This window comes from Dermacentor variabilis, chromosome 10 (genome assembly GCF_050947875.1).
Source record: "Dermacentor variabilis isolate Ectoservices chromosome 10, ASM5094787v1, whole genome shotgun sequence".
Classification (NCBI taxonomy): Eukaryota; Metazoa; Arthropoda; class Arachnida; order Ixodida; family Ixodidae; genus Dermacentor; species Dermacentor variabilis.
Genome location: NC_134577.1, coordinates 66859269 through 66882638, shown reverse-complemented (window position 1 = coordinate 66882638; position 23370 = coordinate 66859269). Strand labels below are relative to the sequence as shown.

The following is a 23370-nucleotide window of genomic DNA, read 5'->3' as shown; positions in this document are numbered from 1 at the left end:
AAATGGTGCACGAGCATTGCAGACACCATATTTACTTAATTCTAACATGTCCTCAATTGTAACATGCACCCATTTTCCATGACACACAAAAAAAGAAGAAAAAGCCTTTGTTTGTAACACATAACCGTTTTCCGTGACAATAAAGAAGTCTTTTACAGTATCGCGCACCTTTCATACCTGTATGCTTTCATACAGAAGTACAACTTTCTTTCATTTGGAAAAACAGCGGTTTACTCTCAGTGCTTCTAAAGTTGAGATGAATAAATAAAGGTGGCAGTTTTGCCCATAAGGCGAAGCATTTATTGTGATAGTGCATTAGTAGACAGCTATATGAAGTAAGGATAGTAGTTGTATCAGCCATATAAACTTGTATACATTGACTTACTAAATTAACAAGCATGGTGTCATGCACACACGAGCAAACATGAAGACGTCTCACTCGATGACCATGGAAACTCGCGATCAAAACGCTGGAGTGAAGAAGTGGGGCAGCAGGAGCGAGCAAATTGACCTTCATGCTTCCTCATGCTTCAACATAAACTCAAGGTTCGTGCGGGTCCTTGAAACCCTTGAAAACCCTTGAATTTGAAAAGATTGTTTTCAAGGCCTTGAAAATCCTGGAATTTTCGGAGATCCTTGAAAATCCATGAAATTCCAAAATTTTTATTTTTAATAAACTTCGAGTGATTGTATGCAAGAAAATTTCAACCCTCCTGAATTCCCGCTGCGATCTTGTTTAAAAAAAAAAAAGAGAATTCTCAGGCATTTTGAATTGTCTGGTAAAACTCGGGGAAAACTCAGGAAATTTGTGCTTCAATCAGGGAAAATTGGCTGTCGTTTTATTGAAAGGGAACAAAAGTCGCCCCACTGCTGGCTCGAGTAAAAGAGAGGACTCATAACGAATTGTCTTTGACGCCGTGTCGGTGGCTGGAGGAGTTGCCAGTGTACAGTCAACAACCGATTTTCCGGACGCCCGATTTTTGTGAAAGGCCCAATAGCGCGGACGGCTTTGCGGCTCCACCACGCGCCCCATAGAGTGAATGTATAAGAACGTTTGTGATTTCAGACGCAAAAACCCTTTGCTGTCTGATTTTCCAGAGTTTTAGCTGCTACCGCAGGTCCCAAATGGCATTAATCAAAGCCATCACCGCCGTTTTGATTATCTCGCCGCCTCGAACCAGTGCTCTCGCACGCCGATTCGCTGGCAGCCATAGCTACCATCGTGGCAACACTAGGCTTCGCTGCTTCGACGTTCGCTATTAATGTTCTTGCCGTTCGGTGCCATGTTTTTCATTGAAAGAATTCACCACTGTCAGTAATCACACCAACTCCGCATCTGTAATCCTCGCGTATGGCTTAGAAAGCATGGCGCGTTGCATAATGCTGGTTGCCGAAAGGCAGCTGCGCCTCAGTACAGCGATGTTACGCGGTGAAGCGTACGTGAAGTATTGCGGTGAAGTTAAACAAGCAAGGGAAGGGGCAATTGTGACGGGACACAGTACGTATTCCATAATTATACACGCGTGCACCCTCCTTGAAAAGGAGGGTGCACGCATGTATAATTATGGCCCTGTGTGTGGTCCTTGAAAATCCACACGCAGGACCTTGAAAGTCCTTAAAAACCCTTGAATTTTTGTCATATACACCAGCATGAACCCTGTAAACTAAGCAAAGAGAACACAGCCTGGCACGCCTAGATGCGTAGACTCAGTCCCCATCGCAAATCGCTTTCAAGACTGCACCATACACAGCATTCGCCGAAGTAGAACGCCTCTCCTTCTGCTTGCGCCACTCCTGCCCGCAAGTTTCGGGAACTCCAAATGCCTATGATGGAAGGCAACCTGATTTCTGCCCATCTCCACACATATGACTACTTTCCTTTTAAATGTGACATCATGATGAACTCTGCATGCCTTCACAGTCGGCACTTCCGTGCTGATAGAACAAACGCAAAAAAAATGGGAAGACAGATGATGGACTATCCTAAGCACACATACTACAGCACATGGAGCAAGCTACGGCAGCTAGGCCCGAAGCGTGTATGAGGCGGCCATTTTGAAATGCCAATGGACATATGGTAGCACAGATTTATGGTTGTACTCGATTCTAAATCGCAAGCAATTTTTCACAGCGCTGACGAAGTCTGCGCAGTCTATGCCAATCATGCGTGCTGAAACTGAATGCACGCTCTGAACAACTATCTCCGACTGCACCCTAGATGCTGAAAACAGTTGATGGCCTTGAACATGTATGAAATTTTAAGATGCTATTTTATTGAAGCAACACATTGAGCTAAAAGTTTCTAAACATATTTTTCAGTATCACTGGCATTGTAAAAAAAATTTTCTTTTTTGCCTTAAAATTGCTCCTTTTTTTTCACTGTAATTATTTGACATTTTTTCAGCCTCCGCTGTGTGCAAAACATTGGTCAGTGAAATGTATTGTATGCACTGTGGCCTCAGCCAGACTTGGCTGATTGAGTTGCATTGTTGGCACAGGTTGTGCGAGTCGTGTTGCCAGCACTGGCAAGTCGGTGGCCCTACCCTGGCGAGCCCCTGCTTCAAGCCATACTTGGCCTAAGGCCTTCACCATGGCTATTTCAAGCCCTGCTGCGGCTCTCGTCACCCGCAGAGCCACTGTTCATTGCAGCTGCAGCACATCTGTCACCCTGCCTCACTCACAAAGTGGTAAGCATCACATCTTTGCAAAGAGTTGCTGCGTACAATAGAGCCCTGTTGATACATTCCTTGTTGATACATTTTCCTGGGTATAACGTCGTTGAAGCCCAGTCCCAGCAAAGGGCTCATAGACAACTGTGTATTAGAATCTCATTTGATACATTGTCGTTCCTGTAGCGCTCCCCCATGATACGCTGTGGCTTTGGCGTATAGTTTACTGTACAGTGGATTTCCATTGATTTGTTAGTTTGATTTTGAGAATAATTCGATCGCGACTGAAGGTCCCGGCCTGCTCCAGGGCCCAAACATTTATTATTTCGGTCCTAAAATTGGCCTTTGCTGGATTATTTGAACTTGACCACTCAGCATGCACATGCCTGACCCCTATGGTGACCCGAGTAGTGACCCCGTTAGTAGCAGTGTCTGTCTCGGCAGAGCTTAGGGGACAGCGAATGCATTAAATACGCATTGCCTCCCGTGGAAAACACCTATTGTCAGCCCATCCTGGGAAGATTTTCAAGCAGTAACGATAGCTCACAAGTTCCTATTGCAGTATTTCCGAATTCCTAACGTGCACTTTTTTTTCCATGAAAATTGGGCCAAAAACCGTGTTAGCGGCATTGGTATGCTGTGCTGCATGACATGGCTGTGCTGCCGTGAAGCTGACTTTAGAAAACTGGCTTCCATTGTGGAAACCATGTTGAACCCTTGCCCAATTTCTGTTAAAATACTGGGTGTGTGTTAGAGTTCTCCTTTGTTTAGGAGCTTTAATGATATTTTTATGTTAGTTGTCTACTTTTGACCCATAGGAAGCACACGCGCATTTGATTTGGAGGCGTGTTAGACCAAAACTCAAATGAATCAGTGGTGTGTTTTCATGTTTTTTGTGCATATTGTTTAATTTCTGCATCTCATCACCAGATAATTAGATAGATTTCATCAGTCCTGTGAGGGTCAAATTAACAGAAGTTGAGTGTACAAGAAAAATATCAAGAGAACCATCTATAATGTAAAAAACGCAAAAAAAATATAAATTGCTCTAGCTGCCCTAGCTGCGCTCTTCCAGCCACCAGTAGCACATGCTTTTAATATGCTACAGTCTTGGTAGAAATTTCTGAAATTTCGGACACCTTACAGCGTGCCCTTCAATATTCGAACTCTTCCTGCACGACCACGTGCTAATTTGACCACAGAATCAAGCCAAAATTGCTATATCTTGATTTATGGACTAACTGCACTAATCTGCTCTAAAAGCTGAAGCATCGCTAAGCCAGGGAATGCATAAAGTATAAGTCCAATGCAAGCAATCTTGTGCGCTACGGTGACAAGTGACGCGATGGAGATGGCTGTCGTGTTTGCTTATCGTCTACAAGTCGTAACCCACGCGAGCAACAACTTTGAGCGACGTCTCCCCAGAGTTGCTGGTATGAGGGCAGCAAATACACTCCAAAACTCGTATGAAGTGTGCTTTATTAAGCGTGTGATGCATGCTTTATTAATTTAAGTTCATGTGTTTTGCTGTTGAAAAGTAGCATTAAACATTTCTAAAGGTCATGCAGTAGGTTCTTATCCTTGCACATATCAAAATTTAGTTGTTTGCTCGTTCCGTGCGACAATTGGTAATACTTGACTGATGTACATCCAGTTCCGGTTTCATGCTATTGGTTAGTTGCTCATGGCACTTGCAGGCAACGAGCGACGAATTCTAGATTACTAGATCTGAGTGATGGAGGGACAAGAATGAGTAATCTGCTTGCACAATGGCCCATTTGGTCACTCAAAGCCTTCGCTCATAGCCGTCGCGCACAAGATCGCTTTCATGGTATTTGGGCTTAACTGGAATTCTAATGTGCCGATAAAGACTGACTAGCCAAGCTTCCAGTACCTTGGATCATTACAACGTGCTTCCTCACCAGTGCATACCTGCCAGCTCCTGCATTTTCTGCAATGTTTTCGAATTTGGGCTTGTTCTACGATTTTTTGAATGTTTCTTCAAGTTTTACAAAAAATAAATTCTGTCCGTGAAAAACTTCCAGCCATCCTCCGGCCACTGCCCAACCTTACCTTCTGTTTGCAAAATGCCTCTAGAGGGGTACCCGCTTTGAGCTAGTTTATTCAAACAAGTTTTTGAAGCAGGCGAAATTGGTAACAGCGAGGTTGCTGAAATGTCATAACTGTGGTCTAAATACGGCGTGCCACTTATCTATCTCTGCTGTTTGCTGCTGCATTTGTGTTGTGTACGAATGTTAATGATCGTTAATAAAGTGAATGTGCATGTCCCACAAAATGTGTGTGTTTAGGGAAAGCTGTCCTCTGCTCTGGTCCTGTGCTCTTCTTTGTCCGTTTGTCTTTTGGTACTGTTTAAAATGAATGTTTAAAAAGTGTGTGCCATTACATCTTTTCCGGCATTGTGACTGTGAAATGCTTTTACATACAGTAGAACCTCTGTAAATCAAAATTGCTTAAATGGAATTGCCGCTTATACGGAACAGCCTTATGGTTCATTGGTTCTGCATTAAGGCAACGCAAAGAAAGAGTTTGTTAAACGGAACTACCATATTTACTCAAATGTAATGTGACCGCAAATATAACGCGAAGGTTGACTTTCCAGTCACGCAAAATTAAAACAAAAAATAAATCCGCTCTCAGTGCCAAGAGCACTGTCTGCCGTGTATTTTGAGAGGTTCAGTGCCAGGACTGGCCGAGTCTCGCGAAAGTGAAACTATCGCTGAAAGGGATGGCTCAAGAATCAAGTCATCGTCCATGCCATCAAGCTCATTTGAGATTTAAATATTCAGTACTTCATAAAAGACTGCACAACCATTTCATTCGGGAACAGTGCCAGGCCACTGCGAGGTCAACAGAGCCTTGCGACTGGCCTCGCATTTAAAGAAGGCCTTTTGCTGGTTCCGCCAGTCACGAATTACTGACTCGTTAACGATGAGCCACAGCGGAGTTTCTCAGCTCCTCGGCCATCAAAATTGCAGGCGTCATACCAAACACGCTGCATCACCATAACGTTGTGAATGAACGAACTTGAAGCGCGAAAGGCAGCAGGGTGCTGCAGCACCGTAAGCATAACACTAGTCACAAGCACAGCCTAAAATGGAGTCCATTCTAAAAACAAGTTTTGACTTCTGTCGACTTGTCTGTGGATTGGATCGAGACGTAAAGGTACAGGTTGCCAATGTAATTCTGAAAACTGCGGGATTTCGAATATTTCTTTTCAAGTGGTCAATTGCCGTCATTCAAATGTAATGTGAGTGTTGAGTTCAAGCAATGAAAATTACAAAGAAAACTTGCATTACAATCAAGTGTAGTTGAACCCGTTTATAGCGAACTTGATAGTTCTGTGAAAAGTGATCATTGTATCTGTAGTTAGTTAAATGTGGACTCACCCCTCAAAACATGCAAAAATTGACAACATTGAAGCTGGCGACGGCAGTTACGATTGGACACCACTTGGGTCCGAAAATCATATCTTTAGTATCTTACTTTTTGTTCTCAGCACATCTAGCTGAAAGTTTCCATTAAAAATGTATTCTAAAGATTGAAATGCGGTGTTGTAGCTCATTGAAAATAGTGTCCGGCCATTTCGGATCCCCTGCCATTTCGAAACTATGAGAACAGCCACTGCAACTTTTTCTCTGAGAGCGAGTTGTATATTTTACTATCAGCGGGACAGGGGTTGATTCTGTATATAGTAGCAAAGCGTTATAATTGGCTGTAAGTGGAAACTGCTGCGGCATGCTGGCATTTTGCAAAGGTGTTCCTGTTGCAGCTGCAGCATGAGCTGCACGCACGCCGAGAGTCGCAAAGTTACAGTTTCTATGTCGGTTTGGTCGGAAAAATACAAAGTTCGAAAGGTAGAACTCTATCGCAATGTTTATTCGCAGTGGCATAAATGCGACGTTGACGAATTGCGATCTCCCAATAATGGTGTAGTAACAAATGGCGAATCTAAACAAGAGTGCTGCTATCATGACCTCCTGAGATTGCATGTGGTGCTGCACGGAGAACTGCGCAAAAACTAAAGTGCTGCTGCCATGGCCTCCGCGATAGCAACTGCACGTGCTATTGAGGCCAAGGCCGCCGTTCAGCCTTGCCCTGAAGTATGCGGGAGACATGCCTTTGAAAACATGGTTGAAAGAGTTTAACGTGAGTGACGTTCCTTGTGGCTTCTGAAATCCGTATGCGGCACTCGCCCATCTCGGTGGTCGTATCTTCGTCGCTGTTGGATTGGAGCAGGGCCAGTTCGGCCATGATTCTGTGGTTCGGAACTTCGCCTGCGCCTGCCTTTTACTGCAACTGGTTTTGAAGTGTTCGTTGTAACAGTATGGCGCTGTCGAAAAGGTTTATTGTATTTGGGTGCAGTTTCAATAGCTAGGGTGCAAAAATCATAAATGCAGTAAAATATGGTTGTCATAACCAATATTGGGATCGTCATAAGTGGGTTTGACTGTAAACATGGTACAGTGAAACCTCGTTAAACCGTAGTTGGCCGGAGCTTGGGAAAGGTACGTACTAAACGGTAGTACTGTTTAACCGAATAGCATGAGATCGCCCACTTACCTGTCGAAAACGGAACTCAGAGAAAGTGTGATGAAAGGGGAAAAAACATGCAGTATTTATTCACTTCGCGCGACAAAAGCGTTATTTTCGTTTGATGCCGCGGCGGCCTAGCACGCCGACGACAGCAGCCTCAAACTTACTGAAGCTGCGTGCCAGCTTTTCAGCCAGCCACCTGTTCTCGGCAAACACTCGCATGGCAGATTCCTCGTTGGCGTTACGTATTCACCGTGCACGTGCGCAGTAGTGCTGCAGAAGTCCCGGGGGCGCCTTTTTCATTACGGGTGCCGGAGTTTGGAATAATTTTCATTTGGAATAGAGTTACGTTGCGACGATTGTCGTCGCGACGATTGCATTCATGAGGCTGACGCAACGCGCAGCTTATGCCACTGTCGGGCCTGAATCGCCCGTGCTATCGCTTTCCGTGTCGTCCTCGTCACTGTCGCTAGTCGACACTTCGGCAACAACAGAGGCAACGATGGCGAAAAGTCGAACCTCGTAGCCGACATATCTTCGCGGTCGCTGCAGCGCTGCCGAGCAACTTCTTCGCATTCCAAATGCCACACACTGTAGTCAACAGCAGATCCCTGTTGCGTGCCAGCGCCGACTTCTTCGTGTCACGTTCGATAGCACGGACGATGTCTAATTTTTCTCCTATGCTGAGCACCCGGCGTCTTTTTTATCCAAGCTTCGGAACGACGCGAGTCCTCGCTTGCACGACGCCATAACGCTCTCTGGCACCGCGTCGAAATGATGTTGATGTTGATGTGGCTTCACGCGCAAACGCACAGGGCGCTTGGAGGCCGTTGTTCCGATCTCTGAGGCGTGTTGTTCTGCCGGGCCGCCCGATGGAGACGGCGCAGCGCCGCGTTTGCGCGACGAAAAGTTGGAACGCTACGTTTTAACCGATGCGTACGCAGTAAGCTGGTACGGTTTATGCGGCCACGAAACACATTATGTTCAATGGCCGCTGAGTCGGGGATTTGACTTTACTACTTTTAAAACGAAACTACTGTTTAAGCGGGTACGGTTTAACGAGGTTTTACTGTACATTTGTGCCAACTGGAACTAAATATATTGCGGAAAAATTAACCCTTTGAGGGTTTTTTTTTTTTTCACCATATGCGACCTCCCAGGGTCGATTTTTTTTATTGCAGATTCCAATTCTTCTGAGGGACCTATTTCGAAAAAAATTTACCATTGTTTTTCTATGGTGACCGTAATGTGAGAAAATATTTTGCATTGGTATATATGTACTGTTTGTTCATGAATAACAACAATAAAAAAAAGAAAATAAACTTATAAGAATAAAAAATTTGGGGCATTGTTATACACATAAGGCTTAGAAAATGCACACACGAGAATATTTCAAAAGTGTCAAATGTTCATGCTCTTACACTGATATTTACGTCCATAGCGTAATTGAACTACGTGGATGAGCGCACCCAAGAAAACTGTGGTCGTGTGCCCATAAAAAAAGCAAAATGTGTGACAAACTTCCGCTTATCTTCATCTTATCGCCAACCAGGGGCAATTAGTTTTCGCGAGTTTCCAAAAAAAAAAAAGAAGAATACAAAAGGAAACCGATGCACGGCAGCATCCTTCCTATGCGCACCCCTGTGACCACTAAACAGGGGAGAAACAGGTGATTGCCCTTTGAGCTATTAGTAACGAGATAGCCATCAGTTTTGCAAGCACAAGAAGCCGAAACTGCCCGCAGAACTAAACCCTAACTGCCGCCCCCCTGCGCATGCGCCAATGCGGCGAGTCATAGTGTATAGACGCGCCGAGGCAAACTAGCTCTAAAACAAATCATGCAACGAAAACCGAGAGAGGGAGGTGCAAGAAAAAAATTCCCTGTATTCCCACATAGTGGCAGCACATGCCAGAAAAGAAAAACTGAGGGAATTGGTGCGTTTTAAATGTACAAACAGCGCTGTAAATATATGGCATCGACCATTTTGAACTTTTTCACGGTGGCCTATGTTTATGTCATTAACCCTCAAAGGGTTAAACCAATCTCATCGTCATCGAGAGAGGCCTTAATGTGTGCGCCTTTCCTTTTCAAGTTTTCTCACCAGTTCTCTACGTTTTTTGCTCGCCAAGGCAGCCTGGTTTTTGTCGGAACCATGATAAGTGTGGCGTTGCCTTGTTCGTGGCTTGCTGTAGTTTCTTTGTGTTGGCAATGTCAGTGAGCTGTGAGTTTGCTCAGCACTTCTGATGACAACACAAAAATGCCCATACAATGCGCTCACATTGTAGACAAATGTCAAAGTTACCAATGAATTTGAGAGTGGTTGCTTCACTAAAATGGTAGTCTTTTTTAATAAATGGCTTTCTTGTTTGGTTTGTTATTACATTTTGCGCTGCTAGTGCTAACGTGGGGCCCCAAGGAAGTAGAAACTTTGTAAGAAGCTTTGTAAATAGATCTGCTACACCTACTATCTGCTGCAGACAAAGAACTATCTGCCCCTTTCAAAATGGTATCTTGTGTAATCTTGAGCTCAATCTCTCCTTAATGCATTGTGTGCACATTAGAGAACCCCAGATTGTCCAGATGGATCTGTAGCACCCTACTACTGCATGATTCGTAATCAGATCAGGGTTCTGGCTTGTAAAACTCCCCAAATTAATTTAATTTAATCTTTTGGTAAATGAAACTTCTGATATATATATGGTTCCTTGATTTTCCATTTACCGAGTCCACTGTATAATAAAGTTAACAGGTTGGCGGGCATGCCAGTTTGATAAACATGCTTACATTTGTTGACCACTCTGCCTTTTAATAAACACAGGAGAGGTCCAGCCGCGAAGACCTGGAAGTGGACGAGTTGAGTCAGGCCGACGAGGCCTGGAGTGGCGGCGGCGGCTCGTCCTCCACCTCTCTTGCCGACGAGGCGCTGGAAGATGTGCTGGAGCAGCTCAATGTGCCGGCCACCGTGAATACTTTCTTGGAGGCCGCCGCATCCAGTCGCGAGAACCTCCCCGCGCTGTGCCAGCTGTGTTGGGCCCTGGTGCAGCGGCGCCCACTGGCCCTGCACCACTTCCGACTGCTCTACACGTTGGCCTTCCGGCCTCAGTTCCTCCGGCAGCTCTGGGTGGCGCTCAAGGATGTTCGCGCTCCATCGCTGTTCGTGTAAGTTCCAGCTTTTATATACTTGGTGAAATGCAGGGGCAGTTTTGGGAATAAAAGCTACTCTTGGTAGGTCAAGGGAATAAATTGTTATTGCCTAGTCTATGCACTAACATAGTTCTTGGAAGAGTTTCACACTGGCTGTCTACATATGCGTTTCAAAGCACATACAGTCAATGTCCGATTTTCCGGACTACCTAGGGGCCCTGAAAATGTCAGAAAAATCGGGCAGTTCGAAAAAAATCAATGCATGCCTTTCACTGCCCCCAAAGGCTCCAATCACCACAGGCACGTCCGAAATAGCTCTGAAGGCCTGTCGGTACACTTATTTAGGCGTAGCAGTAGTCGTACTGTGACAGGAGACGGTGGGTACTTGCATGTATAATTAAGGATTAGATATTAGAGAGGCTTAGAATAGGGGCCCCAAAAGTTTGGGACATGCAGGAATGAATAGGGTTATGCGTTTGCAGATACAGCTGAACCTAGCAATAACGAAATCGGCAGGGAACGCGAGAAAATTCGGTTTCGCGAGAATTTCATTGTTGCGAAATGAGGCAGCACAGGTAGATAATGCATTGCAGAATGAAACTTTGCTGTAACTGAAGTTGTTTACCCCCTAGCACTCACTCAGGCAGTCACGCATGTGTCATCTGCTACCTTCAAGGCAAGTACGGAGGAGATCCTATCATTTCTTTATAACCGTCGCTGTCGCGTTCCCATTAGTTTAGATCTAACGCAGCGCAGCCGAAGTTCAGATACTAATAAGTTTCATTTTTAATTTCCAAAGCATTTCTTCTGATGAAACATGTTTTTGGTACAAAAATAGATAGCCATAAATTCTGCTAGACATTCTGCTTCATCTCTTACCGTATAGCGTATTTGTGGGAGTAAAGCATTTTTGAGACAAAATATTGCTTGCAATAAATTTTCGCTGTATTCATGAGTTTTCAATCATTTCCTACTACTGGAAACTGCAATAAAAATTCTTGCACAAAAAAATTTAACCCTGAAATTTAACCCTGCACGTTAAAGATCCCCAGGTGGTCCAAAATTTCCGGAGTCCCCCACTACGGCGTGCCTCATACTCAGAAAGTGAAGTGAAGTGAAGTGACGTTTATTCTTCTTTTCAAGGAAAAGAGGGGACCGGGACAAAAGGCGGTAAGGCCTGACGAGGCCCCGGCACCCATACAGTTGGCAATACAAATATAAATGCAAAAAAAAAAGAAAAATGTACATAGAAGGCGCGACAAATATGTCAAAACAAAGCTACAATGTGCGCAGTGAAACTTAATTCGGCAAAAAAAAAAAAAAAAAAGACATGTGCAAGGTAATATGCAAGCATACATAGTTATACACGTACAAATGCAATGCGTACATGGCTGCTGAAATTAAGACGCGAAAACATGCAAATGCAGCAAACTATTGTTGCTTGTCTGCAAGAAATATAGAAAGAAACGTATTTATGAAGAAACGGTAGATACATTTTCTTACATTGGAATTTCGCCTTCAATCAAACGTCGTTTCATGTTTTTCTTGAACACATTTTTAGATAAAAAGAAATCATCTCTAAAGGGAAATTTGTTGAGGGCGTTGGGTACTTGAAAACTTAACTTTTGTTTACCATAATTCGTGCGTGTACGCGGTACACGTAGTTTTACCTCACGAAGGTTGTATTTTATAGTACTGTCAGCAATAAAGTACAAACTGTTTCTATGAATGTATTGCAACAGCCGTAGATAATACACTTGTTCAGCTTTTAATATGCTATGTTCAACAAACAAGGGTTGTGTACGTAATTTATGTGGTGCGCCGCAATAGCCCTCAATAGCACGCAAGGCTCTTTTTTGCAGCAGTAGTAGTTTATGGTAATTTGAAGACGTAGTCGTACCCCATACAAGATTACAATAGGACAGTTTTGAGAAAAACAGTGCGTTATACATGGACACCTTTAACCAAACAGGTAAGAGTTTAGAAATCCTAAAAAGCAGACCAACAATTTTGCTTAGTTCAGAAGCAAGTTTTGAAATATGAACAGACCAAGAGAGATTTTCATTAAACCACACACCGAGGAATTTTTGAGAAGAAACCTGACTGATTTTTGTATTATCATAATAAATCTGTATAGAATAACGTTCCACGGTGTTGATCGGCTTGAAAAGAATATATTTTGTTTTATGTATATTTAAACTAAGCTTATTTACGTGTAACCAATCACGAAGCTTCAGTAAATAAGTGTTAACGATGCTTTGGAGGGTGAGTAATGAGCGGGAGGAAAAGAAAAGATTTGTGTCGTCAGTGTACATTACCAGATCTGGAGAATTATATATATCGGCTAGGTCATTGATATATGTAATGAATAATAAAGGCCCTAATATTGATCCCTGCGGGACACCATGCATTATTTGTGTATCGGAGGAGATGTTATTTGTTCGTACGTATTGGGACCTATTACTCAGGTAACTTTTCAACAGGTTCAGCGCAATACCGCGAACCCCGTAGTCACAAAGCTTCTTAAGGAGAGTGTCATGATGTACGCAATCAAAGGCCTTGCGAAAATCTAAAAATAGGCCAAGGGTATATTTTTTACCTTCAATGTTATCTATTATTTTGTCTTTAACAACTAATAGCGCTTGTTCCGTGGACCTATTTTTTATAAACCCATACTGTGAATCAGCAATGACATTGTATTTATGGAGAAAATTGGCCATCCTTGAATTAATAACGCATTCAAAAATTTTTGATAGAACAGGTAATACCGAAATAGGTCGGTAATTAGACAGTTTATTTATGTCGCCACCTTTATATATTGGAACCACTCGGGCCAATTTTAATTTGTCCGGAAAAACACCCGTTGACAACATAAGGTTTATAATGTGTGACAAGACATCGCATATAACGTTGCATGCATACTTCAAGGGAATTACTTTTATATCGTCATATCCAGCGGATACATCATTCTTTAAAGAAAATATTAATGTAGCTACTTCTTGAGGGGTTGCTGGTGCGAGTGCTATAGAGTTCAGTAATGGAGTGGTGAGGCCCATAAAATTATCAACCGGAGTACGCGTAGAAAGATTTGGTGAACCAACATTAATAAAGTAGTCATTCAGGGCGTTTGATAGCTCACGGCCCGTCAATTTACCATTAGTTGTAATTATTTCACTAAGTTGTGTGCATTTTGTGTTATTCTTCAAGTTATTAACCTCTTGCCAAACCTTACGACTATCATTTTGAATACGAGAAAAATGGCTTATGTAATAATTAGATTTAGCATGTTTTAAGTCTTTGTTAAGTTTATTTCTAAATTGTTTAAATTGACAAAGCAGAGCTAGATCTCTGCTATGGAGGAACTCGTGATACATTTTATTTTTCTTTCTTATCCTTGCGTAAAGTGATTTGTTCATCCAAGGCTTCTTAAACTTCTTAACATTAATTTTTCTCTCTATTTGTGGGAAAGCTGCGTTATATCGGGTTAAGAAAATATCAATAAACTCAGAATATGCTGTATTAACTTCAGATATCTCGTATATAGATCCCCAGTTAGTACCTTCGATTAGCTTACGAAACTCGTTCAGAGCAAAATCATTAATATCTCTGGTGGTATGCGTAACAGCATTTGTTAGTCGGTTTAATCTGAGAGGTATGAAACAAAATATGGGCAAATGGTCACTAATATCTAGAGATAATAGACCAGATTCAGTGCGTGGAGGCTGAACATTTGAGATACAGATATCTAATAAAGTAGCCGTGTTGCAAGTTATTCTAGTAGGCGAAGTGATATAGTTCATACATGCGTAAGAAGAAACGAGGCTCTGCAATTCCCTTGAATGGGAATCATCTGATAATAGGTCAATGTTTAAATCACCCATTAAAATGAAAGGTAATTTAGTAGAGTCAAGAAAAGTGAAAAGGCTTTCCAAGAACTCAAAAAATTTCGATTTGTTACCCTGAGGGGGTCTATACATAGCAACCACGATTATATTCTGTAATGATATAGTTAAGCACTCAACGTTGGGATTTGTGACTGTAACATCGCTAACCACAGAGTGCGAATGACATTTTTTAACATATACAGCAAGGCCACCACCTCTTCCATGGAGCCTTGATAAGCCATTGTAAATATAGTCATCGAAACAACACTCGTCACAATCAGTGCCGAACAATGTTTCAGAAAAAACCATAACATCAAACTTCACTGACAGCGATCCTAAAAATAACTCAAGATCATCGCGCTTGTTTTTCATGCTACGGATATTTAAATGAAAAGCCGAAAAATATTTTTTGCTCATACTTTTAAAGCTAGAATTAAAATGATCAGTATTGTATCTAGTACAGGTAGGTGGAAGAAGCATCGTGATAAGTCAGGAATGATGAGCATGTTGCAAAAGCAATGTTATTATCTTGTCATCTTCGCCAGATCAGCCAGATCCTGAATCCTAACAGCGTCCATGTGTTCATCCTTCCGCGCGAAAACCTTGCCCCCGCTCGTCCAGACAAACTTCCATGCCACTTCTTTCTTGCGGGCAATAGCAGCACCAAGCAGCTGTTTGTTAGTCTGCGTAAGATGCTCGTTTACATAAATGCTGCCGGTCCCAGATAAGCCGAGCTGGTCATTTGTAACCTTTTGCTTCCTGGCTTTAGCAAGAAACGCATGACGCTTATCTCTCCGAACAAAGCGAACCAAGATATTGGTCTCGCCTGGCTTGCGCGTTGGGATCCGGTGACACGTGTCAATGTCATGGCTAGCAACTGGTTCTCTAAGAACGTCGCCGATTTTCTTGACTATGTCAACAGGGTTCCCGTTTGACTTGATGCCTTTTATTTCCAAGTTATTTAACCTGGTATACTGCTCCAGCTCCTCAACTCTCCGCGTTAGGCGCTTGTTTTCATTTTGCAGGGTTTCATTGAACTTTATCAGCTCACCAATTTCATGTCGAAGTGCCTTCACGTCAGCGCCGATTGCCTTTGTTTCGTCACACGTGTCACTACAAAATTTAACACTGTCCTTCACACTACGCATCTCTAATCTCATTTCCCGTTTAAAGTCTTCAAGAGCCTTCATAATTTCCTTAGCATTGCCAGCCATTCTTAGAGATTACATGCAAACATACAGTCAAAGTTTGGCAGCAGTGCGCAGCAGTAGAAAAACTATTCAACAACGCCCAAGTCTCACCTGCGTAAGAACGGATGGGTGAGCGAACCTGTACGCTGCTTGCGCACCGCTGCCAAACTGAGCTGCCGCCCGCAATGCCGTCCGTTATAAAGGCAGCCGGTACGAGTCTCCCACGCTGATTGGTGGGCCGTGCGGCGATGCGCCAGGTAGCTGGGGAAGCCGGGCCGTTGAATCAGCGATCTTGACAGTGTGCAGAGCGAGATGAAATCTACGCTGTTCCTTGACGTAGACGGGGCAGTCAGTCGTCCCTCGGCTCCTTGCTTCTTGGCGAAACGTGCAGAATCTGCGTAAGAACGGATGGGTGAGCGAACCTGTACGCTGCTTGCGCACCGCTGCCAAACTGGTTTTGGCACGTAAAACCTCATAATTTAATTCTTTAATTTACCTAATTAGTGAAGGGTAACCATTGCAAACACTAAAAAGGAAACACATCGAAGCACTGCCCCCTGCAATAAGAGCAAGCTGTCTGCCACCAGACAAAAAGAGGTACTGTGCCTCGTTGATGCTGAACGTAGAGATTGCCTACCACAGAGTGCTACACTACAGAGAATCACAGGTCTGCTTGCCTCACTGTTCGTGCCAACAGAGTTAATCAAATGAAATGACCAGTGGATGACACAGTAACATTGCCATTGTGTCATCATGTGCCGATGTTGCCGTATCGAAGATGTTGGTGTGATGTTCAATTTTCGTGTTTTTTCACATTTTGAGGTAGTGTTGTAGCCCATCCCCAGTTTTGTCTCTCTGGATTTACCAAGCCATTGCTTGCACGAAGACTGTGCTTGCAATAAGACTGCTCCGATGGCAGCTGGGTATGGCTTGGCTGCCCCTGTCTTGAAAGTGATCTGTGATACGGACAGAGTGTGCCGAGGGCTGACAGCTTCGTGTGCGTTGTGCTTTCGCCGCTTAGTTCACATTAAAGCGAGAAGCAGCACGAAGGTCAATTCACTCGCTGGTGCTACCGTGCTTCTTCACACCAGCGTATTGGCTGCAAGTTTCCGCAGTCATCGAGTGAAATGTGTTCATGTTTGCTTGCATGCACGTGACACCGTGCTTGTTAATTTTAGTTAGTGAGTGAATGTTTACAAGTTTATACGGCTGATAAGACTACCATCCTTATTTTGTATAGCTGTCTACTAATTTGCTATTGTAATTGATGCTTCACGTTTCGGGCAAAACTGCAACTTTTTGCTCTTCAATACTATGGATGGATTGCTTATGGAAAATAGTGTGTTGGGACAATGACATGCAAAGAAAGGAAAATTACAGTTGCAAGCACTGGTGTGTGTTCTCTGTTATGGTTAATGTGTCACTCTCTCGGCAATCTATTTTCCCAGTAATTTTCTTACAGTTCTGAATTATTCTTCATGGTCATCGGGATAACAAAGGTGCACTTATCCTTTTCTGTCAGGCCTGGCGGGACACCGGTTATGCAGCTGCTGTCATCCGGGATCTGCCCGCCGGACAACTGGGCCGAGCCCTTTTCGAGCCAGCTGAACCTGTTCTGCAGCCTGCTGGCCCACTTGCTGCCAACGCTGCATGATGTCGAGTTCTACGAGTCTCGTGAGTCTGACCTTATTGTAGTGATGGCTTTGAGCAAGGCTTTGCATTTTGTTTGCTGATGTCTGATCAACAACAAGCTTCATCACGTTTTTGGCGTTCCCGTGAATTGCATGCGTTGCAGGATGAAATAACAAAATGGTTAGTTTAGGCACGAGCTATCTTTCATCCCTACTTGCATCCCTACTTGCATCCCTAATCATCCCCATTTTCATCCCTAGTAATCCTTTTCAGTCATCCCTTTGGCAATTGTTGCAGAGTGGTTTGATAAATACAGAATATCAAATGTGCAAGGAACCATGTGTAGGACGACAGTGATGAAAATGGGCATTAAGGGTAAATGGATTTCCATTTTGCGAAGTAAAAGTTGAATAGTTTCAGCTTCATGTTGCCACAATCGAAAGCATGGTACCTTTCTTTTTTTCTAAAAACGTGGGTGCGCATTAGTTTTCTATGTGGTTCAGGAGTTCTGTCACTTCCACATTAGTTTTCAACTCTGAACCCACAACACAAAATGTGGGTGCGCATTCCCTTACGAAATGTGCGTATTTAAAATTACTCGAATATGTATTGCCAAATGAATCAGCAATGTGTTTCGTCATGTTTTCTGCCTCTTCTTTAATTCGACCTGCCAGGTAATTCAGTTAGCTGTGTCGGACCCGTCAGACTTAAATTAGCAGAACTTGACGGTAGCTTGAATTTGTGTACAGTAAGCTTTTAGCGTGTAAGCAATTTTTGTTGTGTTTACCCTTCTCGTCCATTGCGGCTTTGTGCTGGGTCTGCTGTGCATTCTAACTAGCATGTTTGCAAGAACCACTTTCACAACATGGGGTAAGTGTTTTTTTTCAACCAGTCGTCAGCCTAGTTAAAGTAGGCAAGGTTCCCAGCAATTGATAAAACACTGCCACATTGCCTGTGCAGTGCCATCAGACCTTCACCAATGCTAGAGTTGTTTAATTTCTTCAACAAAATGACACTTTTCCTCACACTGTTACAAACAATGACGGTGTCTCACATGCTGTGCTAACAGTCACCTTATCTTGCCTACTGCATGCCAAGATGGTCCACTTGTCCTTCTCCCACCGTATCCTGCTTTCAGCACAGAAACCACAGCACTCGCATTTCGTTCATTTGTAGACTCTCTGCATAACCTCTACTTATAGGTACCACCACTATTCTACCACATCATGACCGTTTTTTGTCTACACATGCAGCTGCGGGGGATCCAATGCCCTTCTCACTGGACGAGCTGGTGTCACTGATCGCGCAGCTGCGCGAGCTCTGCCTGGGGCTGCTGGAGCTATGCTTTCCCGACACCCGGACCGGCCTGACACCCCAGCAGCTGCAGTACTTGAAGACCCTGTGGAGGCCCATGTTTGAGGTAAGAGAGAGAACACCGTGCCCGGCATCATCATAAGCACCAGCAGCAGTAGTGTCCACCGCAGGATGAGGGCCCCTGCCAACAATCTTTTAAATACCATAGCCTTGCACTAGCTGATTCTGTCTTATGCCTGCGAATTTCCTTGTTTAATCACCTCACCCAATTCCTTGCCATTCTGACTGTGCTTCCCTTCTCTTGGCTCCCATTCTGACTGTGCTTCCCTTCTCTTGGCTCCCATTCTGTAACCAATCTGCCTCCAGTTATCTGCCCTTCGCATTACTGGTCCTGCCCAGCTCCATTTATACATCCTAATGTCAACTACAGTGTCGGCTGGACTCCCATTTGCTTTGTAATATGTACTGCCATTTCTCTGCCGACACCGATCATCTTTCATTTCAGTGTCTGTTGCACATTCCTTAGCTTCCCAAGCTTCTTTGTCAACCTCCAGGTTTGTGTCCCATATGTTATAACTACGTTATGTTGTAAGACATAGTTACGTAGTTATAAAACATAGTCATATAGTTACATAGTTATGTGACGTAGTTACATAGTTATAAAAAAGACATAGTTACAACTATGTCTTTTTTGGTACAGTAGAACCCCAGTACAGTGGAACCCCCATAGAACCCTCGATTTTTCGACATCCCAGGTTTTTATGATAGATTGATGCAGTCCCAGCAAACTCCCCATAGAGACAATGCCTTAAATAACTTGATTATACTTGATTATGCACGTCTATTGTCGTACGACAACCCGTGCTAAGTTGCAAACCCAACGGCGGACAGGTGAGAAGTGCTGCCAGCATCCGGCAGCACCCTTGCTGTGCTGTCCCCTCCATCCAGAGAGAGAGAGAGAGCACCCCTTTGCATGTGAAAAGCTCAGACACTCCCTCCTAGCCTCCTGTTCTCTAATTCCCTTTCTGCATGTTGTATGTATGTTTTTATATCAAATAATGATAATAGCCTCCTTTTTCCTTTCTTCGCATTCACTGTTCTTTCATCATTCATTCCCTTCCCCCTCTTCACACCACTAAACTGCCACCCACCTTCGTACATTCGGTGCAGCCTGATTGTGCTTTCTCTCTCTTGCCGCTTTTTGTGTTGACTGCCTGCCCACACTCCTCCACGTTTTCTTTTAGAGATACCGCATACATTCGCGTAACGAACGCACTCGCATAATAAATGCATCCGCAACCTTTCTCTTGAATATTTGGATTTTTGTCCCGCCGCATGTATATAATCGCATCCCCAACTTTGCTACCGTGCAGTCCCACAATCAAACGGCCGTGCCATAGCTTTTTGGAGACTAGGATCTTTTACTCTCGCATAGGTGTTTAAAGCAAGCACACTCAATCTCGATGCCCTTCGAAGGCAAAGCCATTACGAGAGAACACTGGCGGGAAGCATGCAGTGAGAACAGGCTATGCATTATCACAATTGCTTAGGACCTGATGGAAGGAGCGACCGCAATAACGAGCAGCCTATTCTTAACTCATGCTTGCCGCCATTGGCCGACGCAAAGGCACCTCACAGACTCGAGACAGAGAATAAAAACAAAAGGTGCAACTACCTTTCTGCAGCAGTAACTAACGCAGTTTATGGACCTTACTCTGACTTAAAGGAGAAAGAGTGCGTGATGTGTGGCCAGTCACGGTACACAGAAGGAGTCCAAGGGAAGGAGGGGCGGCTGGCACATGGTCAGCGTAGTCTGGTATAGTCTCGAATTGGCGTGTCGCTCGCTTTTCTGCCTGTATTTGGTGTCGCTGTGTGCGATGGGCCGAAAGTCGAGTCATGCGCCTGCTGCAGGACAGAGAGTTTATCTCCTCACAAAAGGGAAACGCTCATCGGACACCAATAAACTTTGACATGCAGGTGCACAGGACGGTTGGGGAAAGAGACACACACTGCATGCTTGTCAAAACAACAGGTGCTGAAAAGCAGCGCCTTAACGTGATCCTTGCGATACTGGCAGACTGCCAGAAGCGGCTGTGAGGGCCAACTGTTGTGGAACCACAATGTGGATGAGGTGCCCAGCGACCTGGATGACAGGTCTGGTGATTGTGATGTGAAGTGCCGTTAAATGTTGTTACGGTTTGTAACTAGTAAATGTCTATTTTTACTGCAAAGATAAGTTAACAAATGCATTTTTAAAATAATTATCGTCTCACTTTTCAATGTTTTACTCTTTCGAAAATGTTTCCTACCTCGCGTAATAAGCGCACTCCCCTACTTTGCTTCATTTTTGTTTTTGCTTTTTTAAAGAGAGTGCGTTCAATACACGGGTATATACGGTACATGCGTCTGCTTATAGTGCTATGATATGGTCAACAGGGTTTCTGGAGCTGTGCTAAGAACGCTGCCCGTGGTGTACTTCGACCCGTCCAGTGCCAAGTCTCTCGAAAGTGAAACTATCTTCAAAAGTGATCACCAGAGAATATCACTTAGAGTGTACGCTGGCCAAACACATATAAAAAAGCGTGAAGGAATGTCTGGAGGTCGAACCGATTACATTTTTCTGTTTGATTTTCCAGAACACTGAAAAATTGTCCGAAAATTCGAACAGTCCGAAAATTCGAACAGTCCGAAAATTTCTTCAGCCAAAAAAATAAAATGTATTCGGCTTGGAGCGGCTTAAAGAAAATGTCTTATAATGCCCTGCCTCGTACTGCGCTTGTAGGCAATCAGATTTGCTTGGGTTTGCACAAGAGTGATGTTGTCTCCATGGTCTCTGTACACAGTCGCCAAGTGCGTTACCGTGTTGGCTATCTCCGCCAACAGAGATTGCCATGGAGAGTGAAGAAACAAGCCATGCTGCTCTCGCGAAAATGCAAGAGGCAGCACCGAATAAAGAAATGTGAAGCTGCACAACCTTACACAAACGTGCCAAAAATGTTTCTGAGACATACCTGCTCTGTGGGAACACCATGCGCAGAATGACGACCTGAGTGTTTGGTCAGCCAAGGAAGAGTGGGCGTGGCCTCTGAGACCAGAGGATAGTGCGTGCTCTTTAACGATAGCATGTGTCTCCCAATCTTGGAGGCTATAAAGCAGCCCACTAGAAGCAAAGCCTGGCTAAGCCAGTGGTATATCCTACATGGCGGCCTCCAAAATCGGGTAACGTGGCTCGGAATGAGCAAATTATTCTGGAAAATTGAACTTTGGGGCCTAAATTCGTCAAAAAATTTGGCCGTGCGAACGCATTAGCTCTATGGGAACCCTGATGGTGTATTTATTAAGTCGGAAATATCCATCAAGTCTGAATTTTGGGAGTCCGAAAAATCCATCAGCGACTGGAAGGCATGCAGCTCGCATTGGATAGGCGTATTCAGGCACGCAGTTTGGAACTTTTTGTGTACATACAAGCACGCAAGACTTCTCATGCGTCTGTTGTTAGGTTCCCTGTTTCGTGCAGGTCGTCGTATGAGACAGAACATGTGAGGAGGTACGGCCTCATGCCAACGCTGCTGGCTGGCACTTCGGGCGAGTATGACAGCACAGATGCTGCTGTGCCCGTGCCTGTGTTTGTGGACGTGCTATGTGGCATCGAAAACATTTGGAGGTTCGTCTGCGGAGGCGATGCTGTAGAAGACCGCATTGCAGATCTTGCTGTGCTCGAAAGAAAGCTCTTGCTGCATGGCTCAAAGAATGTCCATAAGAAACTGACCGATATATTTAAGGCATGTAAATGAAAAAAAAAGGCGTTTTAGCATGCTTGTGGGTTCAGGGATCACGGTACATGCCATGCTAAATCCCTCCAATAAAGCATGATTGGCACCTGGACTGCAGTATTCTTCTTGTATTTACTTTCTTGGCGGTTTTCGTTTCGAGTCCTACATATTACTATATTAGCCTGTAGGGTTTAAATTGAAGCTCATCTCAACTCTGTCATGCAAAACTGTGTATTATACACAATTTTTGTTGGTTGGATTATGTGATGTCCGGAATATACAACATTGGAGCCCCGATAAAGTTATATTATTGGGGCTCTTCTGTATCTTGCAAAAGTGTTGGTACTGCAAGGCTTGCAATTGTACATTTGAATGAATGCAGCCATGCAAGTTGCTTATAATGTTTTTTAGCCTTCTCATGAATTCCATTATGCAGAGCTTTAGCTCTTAAGCATGCTATGGTAACATGCTCATATGTTGTTGGTACTGTATACAACTTTATATGATGCCACAATGTAGCATTCTCTCACTTCAGCTTCCAGACCTGTTTTAGGAGCTTAGAACCAATACATAGTGAAAGAGAACTGGCTCAGATACAGTCAACGACCAATTTTTTGGACCCTCTAGGGAATGTAAAAACATCCGAAAATTCAGGCAGTCCCCCCCAAAAAATGCATGAAAAAAACGCACCTTTTCTTTCTTTTTTTCTCGGATCTAGAGGTAAGGGGTGACGTACCAGGCTTTCGAAACCCCGCCAAAGCATTAGTGAAGTGGCTATAAAAAGAGGCATCCAAAAACTCTGTATGCAGCCGACTGTCGGTTTATTATGTGCATGTGCATCGTCGGGCAGCCGGTATTATTACTGCAGGGGCTTGAAGAACTTGTTGAATGTTGTTTGGACGGTGTTCCGGGTACTGCTTTCCGCGCTTCGATGCCATCGGCGAGGACGACGAAGACGGAGTTGGGGCCATCGAAGACAAGCGAAATCCTCAAAGTTGCGAACAGTGGAGTTCACTGACGAGCGTCGAAGCACCTAGGCCTAGCGTCGCAGAGCACACTTGACACAACAGCACAACCACACACCACGCTAGCCAAAACATGGCCTGCGCAAACAAACGAAATGGCGCCGCTCCGGAAACTCCACCGGAGGCGGAAGTGCGACGATGAACATAGCCAGCGTGGCTAGACCAAATCGGTGTGTGATGGCTA

The 23370-nt window shown here is 44.0% G+C and overlaps 1 protein-coding gene across 2 annotated transcripts in view; it reads left to right on the top strand.

Annotated features, from left to right (window-relative positions):
- The window catches only part of LOC142560673 (ubiquitin-protein ligase E3C), a 69215-nt gene that overhangs the window by 16671 nt on the left and 29174 nt on the right, over positions 1-23370 (top strand). For both annotated transcript variants that reach the window (XM_075672924.1, XM_075672922.1), the window contains exons 9-12: positions 2499-2687; positions 10043-10383; positions 16965-17116; positions 18328-18494. In XM_075672924.1, the coding sequence (XP_075529039.1) occupies positions 2499-2687; positions 10043-10383; positions 16965-17116; positions 18328-18494 (849 nt within the window). The remainder of the gene's footprint in view (positions 1-2498; positions 2688-10042; positions 10384-16964; positions 17117-18327; positions 18495-23370) is intronic.